This window comes from Crinia signifera, chromosome 2 (assembly GCF_055691185.1).
Source record: "Crinia signifera chromosome 2, ASM5569118v1, whole genome shotgun sequence".
NCBI lineage: Eukaryota > Metazoa > Chordata > Amphibia > Anura > Myobatrachidae > Crinia > Crinia signifera.
The window spans coordinates 283346672-283363618 of record NC_139218.1 but is presented as its reverse complement, the minus strand read 5'-3'; the positions used below and the strand labels follow the sequence as shown (position 1 = coordinate 283363618).

At 42.7% G+C, this 16947-nt stretch overlaps 1 protein-coding gene across 4 annotated transcripts in view; it reads left to right on the top strand.

Annotated features, from left to right (window-relative positions):
* LOC146057470 (cohesin subunit SA-2-like) overlaps positions 1 to 16947 on the top strand; it is a 126004-nt gene that overhangs the window by 57132 nt on the left and 51925 nt on the right. For 3 of the 4 annotated variants that reach the window (XM_083168736.1, XM_083168735.1, XM_083168737.1), the window contains exons 15-18: positions 2155 to 2263; positions 3866 to 3971; positions 5189 to 5292; positions 5546 to 5638. In XM_083168736.1, coding sequence (XP_083024862.1) covers positions 2155 to 2263; positions 3866 to 3971; positions 5189 to 5292; positions 5546 to 5638 — 412 coding nt within the window. The remainder of the gene's footprint in view (positions 1 to 2154; positions 2264 to 3865; positions 3972 to 5188; positions 5293 to 5545; positions 5639 to 16947) is intronic. The other variant, XM_083168738.1, reaches the window with a different exon arrangement.

Sequence of the window (16947 nt, the reverse complement as noted above, 5' to 3'; positions counted from 1 at the left end):
ATATATAAGATTCTGTAGGTCAATAGGTTGACATGCATATGGCAAGATTTTGTTTTAAATTATTATTATTTTTTGTTAACTTTTTATTACTTTATCTTTCACATTGACTCCATTTGGCATTTGAACGGAGCCATGTGAGGGGACAAGTTACACTAATTTGGTCCATGTGCTGAATTCTACAAATTAACACAAAATAAGTAATGTGGAACTTTTCATTCGTCGACCATTTCCATATACCCCTTGTCCATGTCGACATACTGTCAAACTTTTCACTGCTGATTCTTCATACTACATACAAATGTATTTTAAATTCCTAAAGGGGCATACATATTTCAATTTTGTATGTTGAGAAAAGCATATAAAGTTTGTACAATTGTTTTAATGCAATATACATGTAATAAATTGTGACTTTTTATTACCATAGTATATTATTTTTCCCACATTGAAGCATTGTATACAGATGTAGCCTCACTCATTCATCCTGGCAGTGTGCCTAGATGACGGTTTTGGTGTGCCACTGTTGTAGCGTGCTTAGGCGCGTTGAGGCACGACATACAATATTCATGCAATACACATCTCCACCAATGGATGGATAATGTTCCACTAATCCAGTGGCGGATGGATATACAGATGGAGCCATACCAATTCGTTGAGAATGGGACGCGCATGTGCGTGAGCTGCTCACGCTTACCATGGCAGAGGTTTTACATGTCTAAGAGGAATGCTGAAGGTGCTGATAACATGTCTTTATATCTTTTTAACCTGTTTTCTAGTGGCTCATTAGCTTATTAAAAGGGAGAAAACAGAAAAGATTTGGCTGTACTGTAAAGAGCCCATACACAGGTCCGATATGGGCTGATTTCACCCGATTCCATCGGATCAGGCCAATATATAAGGTGAAATCAGCCCAAATCGGAGGTGTTTGACATCATATTGGATCTGATGCGCATTCCTGTGCACATCGGATCGCACATACTGTAAGATAAATTGGAATCGGACAGTCAGCGGCACATTGCAGGTTTTAGCACGCACAATATAGCAACCGATTTCCCTTGAACCCCCCCCAGCAGCTTCCCAAAAGTTATTTTTCATTTGATAAATTGCATGCAAAAAAATGGCACATCAAGTGCCAAGTCGGATGGAGCCATTCCGGGGAGCTGAAGGTAAAAGAGGTTGAGCCTCAGACAAGTTGGACCTCTGCATGGGTTCCTTTATTTAACACTGTGAAGACTTACTTTTGCATCAATTCAGTTATACAATCCAGGAAGAGGGCTTTAAACACAGGAGCCAAACCAAATGAGTGCGATATATTTGCGCGTCCAAGTCATCACAGCAGCGCTGCACTTTACGGCGCCGAGATTTGCACAAAAGTGTCCGCTGCCGCATAGGGCCCTGAACATTGTGTGTGGTCCCAGAAGGGTGCGCATTCAGGTGTCACTACCACATTGCAGCTACAACACATCGCAAGCTGTGCACAGAATAGGATTGACCCTACTGTGTGATGATAGAGAGGACCACGGAGAGGAAACTAAACACAGTGATATTCCCTAGTGCAAGAGAGAATTGTTTGCTCACCTTTTAATCTTTTCATCTCTTCTCCTGTTCTTGCCCTCTGGTCATCCAGTCCTCACTACAGTGCCAGGTCTAATTATCCATTAACTTTTTTGTTAGCATCTTCATTATTTTAAAATCCCTTTTTTTATCATGTGCAATGTGACATCTTGGTCATTTGGGTCTTTTTGTTGCCAACATGCAGTGTTAACTGTACTTGGCAGATATTCATGTAGGTACATTACGTAGGATGAATTGGATCACCTTGTAGGTGGCAGTGAAGGAATAAAATGAAGGCCTAATTTATTCCATGGTTGTTAGCCATCACCCGCCCTGATGTAGAGTGGGGGGTAAAGTTCTTACTACTGTAACTTACTGATGGAACCATTTCTTTATGTACATTGCGCTCTTGTGTTGGCTGGGCATCCTAAAGCCAAAGTCTCCTTCACATACCACAACATTAGATTCTATATGCCAGTTGTATAACCTTTGTTACATGCACATGGGCAGTATGACCGGCGAGTCACTGAGCGCCCATACAGTACATAAGTGTAATCAGGCCCTGTTTCTCCTAATATTAGATCTCCAATTAATGATTTACAGGCAATTGAACCCAGCAACAGGAGAAAACAGAGATGCACAAGAGACCGAAAGTTCTGAGGACAATCTAACACAGTTGAAGAATCTTTTAGATTTCTTCCTTGAAAATGAGGTACATTGTAAATATTAATGACTGCAATTAGACATTGTGGGGAAATTTACTAAAATGGGAGTTCACATGGGATGTTGCTATGGGCAACCAATCAGCATCTACTTCATATTTATGTAGCACCTTCTAGAAGATGATAGAATCTGATTGGTTGCCATAGCAATATCCCATCTGAAATAGAACTTCGATTTTAGTAAATTCCCCCCTGTGTATTCCTAAAAGATTCTATAGCCTTATATTTGGGTTAAGATTGATGCACTCCACTTCAGCTGGAAACACACTATAAGATTATTTTTCTGGTGTGTATCCAGCTTTACTCCTGAATAAAACACTGGTTGGTTGAAGCAGCAGGGAGAGTCACAGCAGAGGTGTGTTGCCTGCCAGTACCAGTGAAAGCTGGCAGAGATGGGTAGAGCAGCATAATTATCCTTGGAGTTTATAGCTTTACCTTACCTGGGCAATGCAGGAAGTTGATTTATCTGAGAAATTGGATTTGTAACATCTTAAAATGATGTTTATGGTCAAATTTGTAATATCCACACGTATATCTGGGCTGAACAGTATGATCTAACACAGGGCTGGGCAACACCGGCCCTCCAGATGTTAGTGAACTACACATCCCAGAATGCTTTGCATTAGTTTTGCTATGTTGCCATGCTGAAACTGATGCAAGGCATGCTGGGATGTGTAGTTAATCAACATCTGGAGGGCCGGTGTTGGCCAGCCCTGATCGAACAGCTACATCCATCCACCAGTTTTGATGAAGATTAACACCTATGCTGTGTTTCAAGAAATAGGAAATTACAGCAAGTTAGATTTAAAATGGCCTACATTAGACTAGCGGTATGTTACATGCGGCCTTCCGGCTGCTTTGGAACTACACATCCCAGCACGTCCTGACACAGTTGCCACATGATACATGCCCTAATAACAAAATTCGTGGCAGGTACGTGTGATCTAAAGCATAGGCCTACGTTCCGTACCCCTGGCCTAGATGGTTGTCTGTGATAAGCATACGCTTGACAATTTTTACTAACTAGCAGTTTTTACTTTACAGAAAAATCATCTATATCTATTGCAACATTATAAACACTCCTGTCCACATACACACAGAAGCATAGATATTTGTGCAAACACAAAGTTAGTGTCAGTGCTAGCTCAGCCGCCCTCCCTTCACAGAAATGGGGGGGGGGCACTGGAATTACACCCACTTACCTGCAGCTCTTACCTTAGCAAGAGCAAGGGGCATCCTCTGCTCCTCATGGGAGTGTGATGCGCGGTTCTAGAGAAGCTGAGATCCTCGCCTTGTCAGAGGCTGGCACTTTATGTAGGGGAGAATCGCAGGAGCATTAAAAACACTAGATGATGACAGTCTAGCTAAATTAGTAAACTAGCAACTAAATGACAGTAACAAACATACTGTGCTTGTGCATACATATAGGCATTACAGTATAGGATAAAGAATGCTTATACAGTATATATATGTCACGATCTGCACAATGCTTTTGGTGCCATACTCTTTTTGCATGACTTATGTGATGAGTAAATATTATCACTTTATGAACACCTCCAAAAATTGTGGTTAATTTGTGTATCTGTCTTTAGATGCATGAGCATGTGACATACCTAGTGGACAGTCTGTGGGATTGCACACCCAGGTTTCTAAAGGACTGGCAATGTATGACGTCTATCCTGCTGCAAGATACCAAAGGTGAGATGACCGTGCCTTAATAAGGGTAAAAACGATGTGCAGGTAACAGGATACATACACACAGCATACATACAAACAACAGTATTAAAGCAAATAATCCTCACAAGCAATTACCGTAGATGTCACCCCACACCCCCACTGCAGCTACCTACCATGACAAGTGCTCACTAGGCCAGCATACAGTAATATATTAAAGGTGCCCACACACATCACCCCCATGCCCCTGCCACGTGTACCCACATGGAGTAACACACACCTGTATAGTCAGCCTCAGTCAGCCAGCCCAGCAGCAGCTCCGTTTCAAAGCCCCATGTGATGAATAGAGAGAGGATCTGCCTGAGAGCCGTGGAGCTGTGCGCTGCTCTGCAGCATGTAATTCACAGCTTCCCTGCGTTCTCCTCAGCGGAGGCAAAAACAAACAAACTGTCAGTTGGCTCAATTGGGGCCCTTTCAGAGAGGGGGACCTGGGGATACGTACCCCCAGAGCCACCTCCCCCCTTTAATCCAGCTCTGTGTACATTATGATTTTCATTTGATTAATTGATTATACTTGTGTGACCCCCCCCCCCCCCCTCCTTGTTGCTAGTGGTACTTGCCATTTCATTCATTTAAAATATTATGTTTCTTGCCATTTTACCTTTTCCTGTTGTTCATTCAGCGACCTCAGTTGGAAGCGGTTTCATTAGCTAATACTGACATATGTTCTGTAAAGTGCAGGCTTATCTTCATAGGCGTGCGCAGCACATTTTATTAGGGGGTGCACCGTCAAAGGGGTGTGCCTAGCACCACATATTGGGAATGTATAACACCGCCCATTGGGTGTGTCTAACAGCGCCAATCAGATATGTCTACCATCATCTATTGGTACTCGCTACAATATAAAACAGCTCTCAGTATAATATTACATGCAAATAAAGTAAAAAACATATACAGGTATGGATGATATGTAGTGATATGACTGGTCTGGTGCAAGTAACAATGCAAAACACGCATAATTGATTGATGGGCGCTTCTTTGAATGGAATACAGTTCTAAAAAGCAAAAGTCTTTGGTAAAAGGTATTGCTGGTAGGAAGGTGTTCAAAAGGGTGGGAACAGCATTAGGGGGTGCCTGTGCACCCATAAGACTCAATGTGCTCACACCTATGCTTATTTTATATTCTAGCATGCTTTGCTTTGTAACTTTTTGGTTCAAGTAATGGTTTCATTGGGTTTCAGACATGAGCGCGACTCAGGAAAACCTGTTGGTAGAACTCATGTTGGCAGCGATCCGACAGGCTGTAGAAGGCCATCCTCCTGTTGGCAGAGGGGCAGCCAAAAAGGTATGTTCAGTCTATATGCTTCCATACAACAGCATTGCATGGTGCACCCCCTACTCATGCTGCATGTTTGCTGAGCATATTTATTGGGAATATTGTGTTCTGGTTAGGCCATGATTACTTCATTAGTGGGATCATTTTGCCCATCTTGCGTCATATATTTTCACTTTCTTAAATGTTACAGTGATTCTAGTTTTACAGCACAACTGTGAAACACATTTCAGTTTTGTGTGTAAATTGTACTGTTTAATGTTAGGTTCTTTCAGCCAAGGAGAAGAAAGCACAAGTGGAAGACCGGGAAGGAATTACTGAACACTTCTTAGCGACCCTTCCCTTGCTCCTGGCAAAGGTAACACAAAAGAGAACGTTGCCAGTCACTTGTGCTACATCAAAACAACCACAGGAGCCAAACTGCGTCCTGTGGGATCCTTATGTCCTGCAGCAAATTAAGTCATTTACAGATCTGACATGAAGAAGAAAAGAAATCAGTGTAGATACAATAATAACGTATACCTTGTAGGATAGCATTTTACTAAACTATCCAATATATCTGTTATGACTTGAGAGCATTACTGACAAGTTTTTTTTTTTTTTTTATTATTGTGGTTTGATCAAGAGTAAAAAAAAAATTGCTCCTAGAATTTTTACCCTCTTTCTCCTGGTCTCGTAATACCCAGAAAAAGTCAATACTATGATGACTTGTGAGTACTTGGCATAATACTGTACATTGCAGTATTGGTGGACGTATCTTTTTGGGACCCTACAGCTTGAACACTCCCCCTTTCTTCAGTAATTGCCTATCGGCACCCCTTCATCAATATTAACAGGCACCCCCCTTTCATTAATCACTTTGCAGCACTCTTTTCCCCCTTCTTAGTAAATGGCTGATAGCACACACTGCTCAGCACTGACATAATTACCTCACAACACTCTCAAAACTCCATTTTGTTGAAGAATGTACTCTTAAAAGAATTGCACATCTGGGGCTTAAGCTTCATTAGTTTCATAGTAGATCTACCCCTGCATTCTGTTGTATAAGGTAACATACTGCTATAATTCAGCAATGAGTTTGGTGATCCTATATAGAGCACAAGCCAAATTTGCTTTACATATGATAAATTACTTTGCATATTGGCTTCACTTGGACCTCTTAGAATCCTACATTTCTAAAGCTCGTTACACACTGAACAATATGTAAACAGCCGGTATGTTGGCTTGACGAGCCAACCTATAGAATTCTGGGTACACATTAGAACAATATATGAAGGACTGTGGGATATATTCCTCCATCCTTCATTTACATAGAACTAGTTCGCTGGCGTTATCGCCTGGTTGGCTGTGTAGCAGGGCCGATGACCAACGTCACTAGTGGTTGCTGGCACTTGCATCTTGGCCATGCACACTGAGCAGTTGGTCCAGTTTGGCCAGATATGACATTCTGAGCCAATATTTTCGATTGTACACCTGGCTTCAGTCTCCTGTCCTTCTGTTTCACTATTGGGGGAGAGTTATCAAAGCTTGGGGAGAGATAAAGTACCAACCAATTAATTGTAATTTTTCAGACTCAGGCATCTATGTACTTAAGGTGCCCATACATCAGGCTACATGATGCCATGATATGTGACCAGCCTATTTGCGGCCATCGAAGATCGTCGATCCGTCGGAGGATCAGGCAAATGATGTTAACCCCTTCCCGACATTTGACGTACATTTACGTCATGGTCGGGAAGCACTTCCCGACACATGGCGTAAATGTACGTCATGGATTTAAACTGTCACCGCGTCTATAGACGCGGTGACAGTTTCAACATGTCTGCTGTCCCTGACAGCAGACATGTCCGTGCATGCCCAGGGGGGGCTGCGATGCCGCCCCCCCGTCGGCGATCGCTGTGATTGGCTGTTCAGTGTGAACAGCCATTCACAGCGTTTTCCTGTGTCACCGGCGAATAACGTTCGCCGGTGACACGGGATCGGAGGTGATTGGTGCTGTAAAGTACAGCACCAATCACCGCGGGGTGTAAGGGTGACACTGGTGTCACCCCACCTCACCCCGCCCGCCCCCAAAGGCCGTGATTGGTCCGTTGGACCGACGGACCAATCACAGCCATGGAGGGGGGTTTAAACTAACGGTGACTGCACTGCAGACGCCATTCCGGTCTGGAATAGCGTGCAGTGCGGTCACCGTGCCCACCTGCCGCCATATACTGACCAGAACCTTGCTCCATACTTACCTGATCACTGCTTCATCACTGCTTGATCACTGCTTGATCTGTGCTTGTAGTGTGCTGGATGCTTCCTGGATCCTGTTGCTACTTGTGCCTTCCTGTGCTGTGAAATTGTGCTGCTGCAGTGTAATAGCTAGATAGAGAGATAGATAGAGATAGATAGAGAGAGATAGAGAGAGATAGAGAGAGATAGAGAGAGATAGAGAGAGATAGAGAGAGATAGAGAGAGATAGAGAGAGAGATAGTGTCAGAGAGTGCTATATTTTGTGCTGCTGCAGTGTGATATAGTTATAGATAGAGAGAGAGAGATAGATAGAGAGGCCTAGTGACAGAGTGCTATATTTTGTGCTGCTGCAGTGTGATAGTTATAGAGAGATAGAGAGAGATAGAGAGAGAGAGAGATAGAGAGAGATAGTGACAGATTGTGCTATATATTTTTTATATAACTGACTGCTGCCCCCTCCTTTTGTGCTGATCAGTATAAATTAACTGATCAGCAACTTTTTGGGGGCGCAGGTTTTTTTTTATATATAGATATACCTGTCAGTGCTGCTGCTGCAGTGTCATAGAGTGATAGATAGTGAGAGATAGAGAGAGATAGTGACAGAGAGTGATAGAGAGTGCTAAATTTTGTGTCTGCTGCCCCCGCCTTTTGTGCTGATCACTATATCTGAGGTGATCAGCAACTTTTTTGGGGGTACAGAGGTTTTTTTTTTTTTATATATATACCTGTCAGTTGCACCAAAGGTTGTGCACCTGCTGCCCCTCACTGGTAATCAGTGTCGCATCACTGATCACCTTTTTTTTTTTTGTGGGTGCTGTGTGGTCTTTTTTTAATTTTTTTTTTACACACACTGTGATTTTGTGGGTGTCCTGTGGCCACTGTGCGCTGATCAGTGACGTACATCACTGATCAGCTTTTTCGGCACAGGGTTGATCTATTTTTTTTTTTTTGATCAAATTCCTGTTGCCTTTGAGCGCTGTTCAGTGACAGACGTTACTGACCAACATCTGTGCTCAATTTTTGGCGCAGGACCTTTTTTTTTTTTAACCCCTTCAATTTTTTTTTTTTTTAACCCCTTCAATTTTTTTTTTTTTTAACCCCTTCAATTTTCTTTTTTGGTATAAAGTATTTTTTTTTTCTGCACTACATACACATTACACACTACATTCCCCCCAGGTTGAAATAAAGTTTGTACCCCCCCCCTACACTATACACGTGTTGAAACATTTCACTACCAGTAACACAAAAATAAAAATGGCATCCCAAATGTCCTCCCAAATGTCCTCCCAAATGTCCTCCCAGTCATCCAGGAGAATGTATTCAGTGGAGGAGGCATATGCCATGCTTGCTTCTGACTCTGACACAGCCAGTGATGCAAGCGGGGAATTTGAAGGATTCGTCTTAAGCTCCTCTTCCTCCTCTGGTGATGAGGGACCCCCTCAAAGACGCCCCCGTAGAGCAGCTGAGACCCCCCCCCCAACAATTGATCTCGTATGGACCCCACCACCAGACAATTTTGAGCCCCAGGTTCCTGAGTTTTTGGCCATGCCAGGAATCCAATTTGATTCCACAGGTCTCAGAGAAATTGACTTTTTCAAATTATTTTTCTCTGATGATTTTATAAATTTAATGGTGGACCAAACTAATTTATATGCCCAGCAGTTTATTGCTCAAAACCCCACGTCATCATTTGCTAGGTGGACCCCTGTAGATGCAGTAGAGATGATGACGTTTTGGGGTCTGGTGTTTCATATGGGCATAGTAAAAAAGCCAGAAATTAGGCAATATTGGAGTACAGATGTTCTGTACAGTACTCCATTTTACCGTATGGCCATGACCCGGACTCGATTTGAGACAATTCTTAAATTTATACATTACACCGATAATGCACAGTGCCCACCCAGAGATGATCCCACCTTTGACCGGCTATTCAAAGTCAGGCCGGTCATTGATCATTTCAGTGCCAAATTTGAAGAGGTGTACATCCCTGAAAAATTTATTTGTATCGACGAGTCCCTTATACATTTTAAAGGAAGGGTTAAATTCCGCCAGTACCTTCCCAGTAAGAGGGCAAGGTATGGCATAAAAATGTATAAACTGTGTGAAAGCACCTCAGGGTACACCCACAGGTTTAGGGTTTATGAAGGGAAGGATTCAAGAATTGAACCGCCAGAATGCCCCCCCTCCCTCGTAGGTGTTAGTGGGAAAATTGTCTGGGATTTAGTGCACCCCTTCCTGGATAAAGGTTATCACCTCTATGTGGATAACTTTTACACTAGCATCCCCCTGTTTAAGGCCCTTGGTTCAAGAGGTACAGCAGCTTGCGGTACTGTGCGCAAGAACCAAAGAGGCCTCCCAAAAACGCACATTGCCCAAGTAATGAGAAGGAGTGAAAGCAGGGGAATATGCAACGAAAATATGTTGTTGGTCAAATATAAGGACAAGAGGGATGTCCTTATACTGACAACAATTCACGGAGACAGTACCACCTCCGTCCCTGTACGAGGTACCAGTACCCACACCTCAAAACCTAATTGTATCCTGGATTACAATAGGTACATGGGCGGAGTGGATCTTTCAGATCAGGTACTGAAGCCGTACAGTGCCCTGCGGAAAACAAAAATCTGGTACAAGAAGGTGGCCGTGTATATCATCCAGATGGCACTGTATAACGCTTACGTGCTATTCCGTTCTACCGGCCAGAGGGGGACATTTATGCACTTTCAAGAGGAAGTCATAAAGGGCCTAATATTTGGGAACCAGCAGGCAGAGGGCCCCAGTACTTCTAGTACTGGCCCCCGTATTGTACCAGGGCAGCATTTTCCTGATGAAATCCCCTCCACTGGAAAAAAGGGCAGGACACAAAAAAGGTGCAAAGTTTGCTATAAAAAGGGAATAAGAAAGCAAACTATTTTCCAGTGTGACACTTGCCCCGACAAACCCGGCCTATGTATAAAGGAGTGTTTTAAAATATACCACACATCTATGGAATATTAGGTTCATAATTTCACCGTGCTTCGGGGGTCTTGCTAATGCCACATAGCACCCACCATTCATTCCACCAGAATCTGAGCCGCAAAATCCAAAAATCACTCCTTCCCTCCTGAGTCCTGCCATGCACCCAACTGGTATTTTTGGTCACATGTGAGGCATTGCCGTACTTGGGAGATATTGGGGCACAGATTTTGGGGTGCTTTTTCTCCTTCATTCCTTGTGAAAATGAAAAATTTTGAGCCAGAACTGCATTTTTGTGTAAAAAAATGTAATTTTTCATGTTCACTGCCCAGTTTTATCAAAATTGGTGAAACCCCTGGGGGTTTGAAATGTACACTATACCCCTAGATGAATTCCCTGAGGGGTGTAGTTTGCAAAATGGGGTCACTTGTGGGGGGGTTCCACTGTATTGGTGCTTTGGGGGTCTTGCTAATGCGACATAGCACCCACCATCATTCCACCAGAATTTGTGCTGCAAACTCCAAATATCACTCCTTCCCTTCTGAGTCCTGCCACTTTTTGGTCACACATGAGGCATTGCCGTACTCGGGAGAAATTGGGGCACAGATTTTGGGGTGCTTTGTCTCCTTCATTCCTTCTGAAAATGAAAAATTTTGAGCCAGAACTGCATTTTTGTGTAAAAAAATGTAATTTTTCATTTTCACTGCCCACTTGTATCAAAATTGGTGAAACCCCTGGGGGTTTGAAATGTACACTATACCCCTAGATGAATTCCCTGAGGGGTGTACTTCGCAAAATGGGGTGACTTGTGGGGGGGTTCCACTGTATTGGTGCAACATAGCACCCACCATTCATTCCACCAAAATCTGTGCTGCAAAATCCAAAAATCACTCCTTCCCTTCTGAGTCCTGCCATGCACCCAACTGGTATTTTTTGTTCACATGTGAGGCATTGCCGTACTCTGGAGAAATTGGGGCACAGATTTTGGGGTGCTTTTTCTCCTTCATACCTTCTGAAAATGAAAAATTTTGAGCCAGAACTGCATTTTTTTGTAAAAAAATGTAATTTTTCATGTTCACTGCCCACTTGTATCAAAATTGGTGAAACCCCTGGGGGTTTGAAATGTACACTATACCCCTAGATGAATTCCCTGAGGGGTGTAGTTTGCAAAATGGGGTCACTTGTGGGGGGGTTCCACTGTATTGGTGCTTTGGGGGTCTTGCTAATGCGACATAGCACCCACCAAAATTCCACCAGAATCTGAGCTGCAAAATCCAAAAATCACTCCTTCCCTTCTGAGTCCTGCCATGCACCCAACTGGTATTTTTTGGTCACATGTGAGGCATTGCCGTACTCGGGAGAAATTGGGGCACAGATTTTGGGGTGCTTTTTCTCCTTCATACCTTCTGAAAATGAAAAATTTTGAGCCAGAACTGCATTTTTGTGTAAAAAAATGTAATTTTTCATGTTCACTGCCCACTTGTATCAAAATTGGTGAAACCCCTGGGGGTTTGAAATGTACACTATACCCCTAGATGAATTCCCTGAGGGGTGTAGTTTGCAAAATGGGGTCACTTGTGGGGGGGTTCCACTGTATTGGTGCTTTGGGGGTCTTGCTAATGCGACATAGCACCCACCAAAATTCCACCAGAATCTGAGCTGCAAAATCCAAAAATCACTCCTTCCCTTCTGAGTCCTGCCATGCACCCAACTGGTATTTTTTGTTCACATGTGAGGCATTGCCGTACTCGGGAGAAATTGGGGCACAGATTTTGGGGTGCTTTTTCTCCTTCATACCTTCTGAAAATGAAAAATTTTGAGCCAGAACTGCGTTTTTGTGTAAAAAAATGTAATTTTTCATGTTCACTGCCCACTTGTATCAAAATTGGTGAAACCCCTGGGGGTTTGAAATGTACACTATACCCCTAGATGAATTCCCTGAGGGGTGTAGTTTGCAAAATGGGGTCACTTGTGGGGGGGTTCCACTGTCTTGGTGCTTGGGGGGTCTTGCTAATGCGACATAGCACCCACCAAAATTCCACCAGAATCTGAGCTGCAAAATCCAAAAATCACTCCTTCCCTTCTGAGTCCTGCCATGCACCCAACTGGTATTTTTTGTTCACATGTGAGGCATTGCCGTACTCGGGAGAAATTGGGGCACAGATTTTGGGGTGCTTTTTCTCCTTCATACCTTCTGAAAATGAAAAATTTTGAGCCAGAACTGCGTTTTTGTGTAAAAAAATGTAATTTTTCATGTTCACTGCCCACTTGTATCAAAATTGGTGAAACCCCTGGGGGTTTGAAATGTACACTATACCCCTAGATGAATTCCCTGAGGGGTGTAGTTTGCAAAATGGGGTCACTTGTGGGGGGGTTCCACTGTCTTGGTGCTTGGGGGGTCTTGCTAATGCGACATAGCACCCACCAAAATTCCACCAGAATCTGAGCTGCAAAATCCAAAAATCACTCCTTCCCTTCTGAGTCCTGCCATGCACCCAACTGGTATTTTTTGTTCACATGTGAGGCATTGCCGTACTCGGGAGAAATTGGGGCACAGATTTTGGGGTGCTTTTTCTCCTTCATACCTTCTGAAAATGAAAAATTTTGAGCCAGAACTGCATTTTTGTGTAAAAAAATGTAATTTTTCATGTTCACTGCCCACTTGTATCAAAATTGGTGAAACCCCTGGGGGTTTGAAATGTACACTATACCCCTAGATGAATTCCCTGAGGGGTGTAGTTTGCAAAATGGGGTCACTTGTGGGGGGGTTCCACTGTATTGGTGCTTTGGGGGTCTTGCTAATGCGACATAGCACCCACCAAAATTCCACCAGAATCTGAGCTGCAAAATCCAAAAATCACTCCTTCCCTTCTGAGTCCTGCCATGCACCCAACTGGTATTTTTTGGTCACATGTGAGGCATTGCCGTACTCGGGAGAAATTGGGGCACAGATTTTGGGGTGCTTTTTCTCCTTCATACCTTCTGAAAATGAAAAATTTTGAGCCAGAACTGCATTTTTGTGTAAATAAATGTAATTTTTCATGTTCACTGCCCACTTGTATCAAAATTGGTGAAACCCCTGGGGGTTTGAAATGTACACTATACCCCTAGATGAATTCCCTGAGGGGTGTAGTTTGCAAAATGGGGTCACTTGTGGGGGGGTTCCACTGTATTGGTGCTTTGGGGGTCTTGCTAATGCGACATAGCACCCACCAAAATTCCACCAGAATCTGAGCTGCAAAATCCAAAAATCACTCCTTCCCTTCTGAGTCCTGCCATGCACCCAACTGGTATTTTTTGGTCACATGTGAGGCATTGCCGTACTCGGGAGAAATTGGGGCACAGATTTTGGGGTGCTTTTTCTCCTTCATACCTTCTGAAAATGAAAAATTTTGAGCCAGAACTGCATTTTTGTGTAAAAAAATGTAATTTTTCATTTTCACTGCCCACTTGTATCAAAATTGGTGAAACCCCTGGGGGTTTGAAATGTACACTATACCCCTAGATGAATTCCCTGAGGGGTGTACTTTGCAAAATGGGGTGACTTGTGGGGGGGTTCCACTGTATTGGTGCAACATAGCACCCACCATTCATTCCACCAAAATCTGTGCTGCAAAATCCAAAAATCACTCCTTCCCTTCTGAGTCCTGCCATGCACCCAACTGGTATTTTTTGTTCACATGTGAGGCATTGCTGTACTCGGGAGAAATTGGGGCACAGATTTTGGGGTGCTTTTTCTCCTTCATACCTTCTGAAAATGAAAAATTTTGAGCCAGAACTGCATTTTTGTGTAAAAAAATGTAATTTTTCATTTTCACTGCCCACTTGTATCAAAATTGGTGAAACCCCTGGGGGTTTGAAATGTACACTATACCCCTAGATGAATTCCCTGAGGGGTGTAGTTTGCAAAATGGGGTCACTTGTGGGGGGGTTCCACTGTATTGGTGCTTGGGGGGTCTTGCTAATGCGACATAGCACCCACCAAAATTCCACCAGAATCTGAGCTGCAAAATCCAAAAATCACTCCTTCCCTTCTGAGTCCTGCCATGCACCCAACTGGTATTTTTTGGTCACATGTGAGGCATTGCGGTACTCGGGAGAAATTGGGGCACAGATTTTGGGGTGCTTTGTCTCCTTCATTCCTTGTGAAAATGAAAAATTTTGAGCCAGAACTGCATTTTTGTGTAAAAAATGTAATTTTTCATTTTCACTGCCCAGTTGTACCACAATTGGTGAAACCCCTGGGGGTTTGAAATGTACACTATACCCCTAGATGAATTCCCTGAGGGGTGTAGTTTGCAAAATGGGGTAACTTGTGGGGGGGTTCCTAAATTTTAGCATCTTATGGTGCCTAGAAACCTACATGGTGCCTAAAAAATAATCTCATAAAAAGGAGGCTCCAAAATCAAGTAGGTGCTCCTATTATGAAGCCTGTGGTTTGGTCAACGTGCACACTAGGGCCACATATAGGATATTTTTGAAAACAAAAGAATTGGGGGAATCAATTTTTAGTCACATTTCTCTAGTAAAATGTACTGTGTTCCTTAGAAAAATGTATTAAAATTGCAAATCTGCAAAAAAAATGAAATTTTGAAATATCACCTACACTTTGTTTTAATTCCTGTGAAACACCTAAAGGGTTAACAAACTTCCAAAATGCTGTTTTGAATACTGTGAGGGGTGCAGTTTTTGAAATGGCATCATTTATGGGGGTGTCTCACATACAAGTCCCTCAAAGTCATATCAGAACTGAACTGGTCCCTAAAAAAATCAGTGTTTGAAATTTTCTTGAAAATTTGAGAATTTGCTATTCATATTGTAAGCCTCCTAGTGTCCAAAAAAATTAAAAGGAAGTTGAAATAATGATGGAAACATAAAGTAGACATATGGTCTATGTTAGTTATTAACTATTTTGAGTGGTATGATTATTTGTCTCACAAGCAGAAAATTTAACATTTTGCAAATCGCTAAATTTTCCATTTTTTCACGACATTTTGGTATTTTTCACAAAAAAACACAGACTGTATCGACCCAAATTTACCACTAATTTGAAGTACAATGTGTCACGAAAAAACAATCTCAAAATCACTGGGATAAGTAAAAGCAAAAAAAAGTTATCCCCACTTAAGTGAGACATGTCAGATTTGAAAAAAATGGCTCTGTCAGGAACGCAAAAACTAGCTCTGTCAGGAAGGGTTTAAAAATGTCCTGATTCCATAATACCCACCAGGATTGGGGGATTGCAATTTCTAAACATGTTTAATATCCCCCAATCGCCTGACACAATGGAAGTTGTGGGATTGCGCCAATACATCGGCAATGCACCTTAAGCCAACTCCTAACTGTCCTCTCCTCACAGTCTGTAACACAGCAGGTAGGAGCTGATTGGTCTATAGATTGTTATCTTGCACATAGGGCCTTCCTACCATTTTGGCTGTCTGTAACTACCCAGTTGGTTTTATCACTGTTTCCAGTTGTAAAATGCAACAGAATTGTCTGCACTATATAAGAAACTGTTAAAAGATAATAATAATAATTGGTTCGTAGTTTCCATATTAACACTCTCCAAAGGCTTAGTATATAAGCCCCCCTCAGTCTGTAAAATAACAGGTAAAAGCTGATTGGTTGGTACCTTATCTCTCTAGACTTTCTCTCTAGGAGCTTTAGTAATTCTCCCCCTGTGTCTGATATTAAATAGTTCAATTGACCTGCAATTCCAGATTGTGATTATTTAAAGGAGCATGATATTTGTTACTGTGGGGCAGATGTATTAAGCCTGGAGAAGAGATAAACTGGAGATAAAGTGGAGATAACTTGGAAGAGTTAACGCACCAGCCAATCAGCTGTGTTTGAAATATGACAGTTGGGATCTGATTGGCTGGTGCGTTATCTCCTTCCACTTTATCTCCAGTTTATCTCTTCACCAGGCTTAATACATCTGCCCCATAGTGTGATATCTATTTTTAATGGTTTAATGGGTATATGGTCGTTAGGTGTATTAAGGTCGACATGCATTGGCTCGACCACTGACTGTCAACAGGGCTTAGGTTGACACATGAAAAAGGTCAACATGGCTAAGGTCGACAGGGTCAAAAGGTCGACACAAGCATTAGCTTGACAATGGGAAGTTTGACAGTCCAAAGGTCGACATGGGTTTTTCACGTTTTTTTAGCAGTAATGTGCCATGAGGCGGTATTTCATGCCCTACCATCCACTAGGACGTGGAGGGAGACTATAATAGTGTGCCAAGCCCAAAGCATGGCAAGTGGACAGTGCACTTTTTCGGTATCCATGGCAACTGTGTCGACCTTTGTGACAAAAACGTGAAAAACCCACCTTTTAACTGTCTCTTTGCATTGTCAAGCTGATGCTTGTGTTGACTTTTTGACCCTGTCGACCTCAACCATTTTGACATTATTTTGTGTGCTGACAAGCCCTGTTGACCATTAGTGGTCGACCTTAATTTGGTCAACC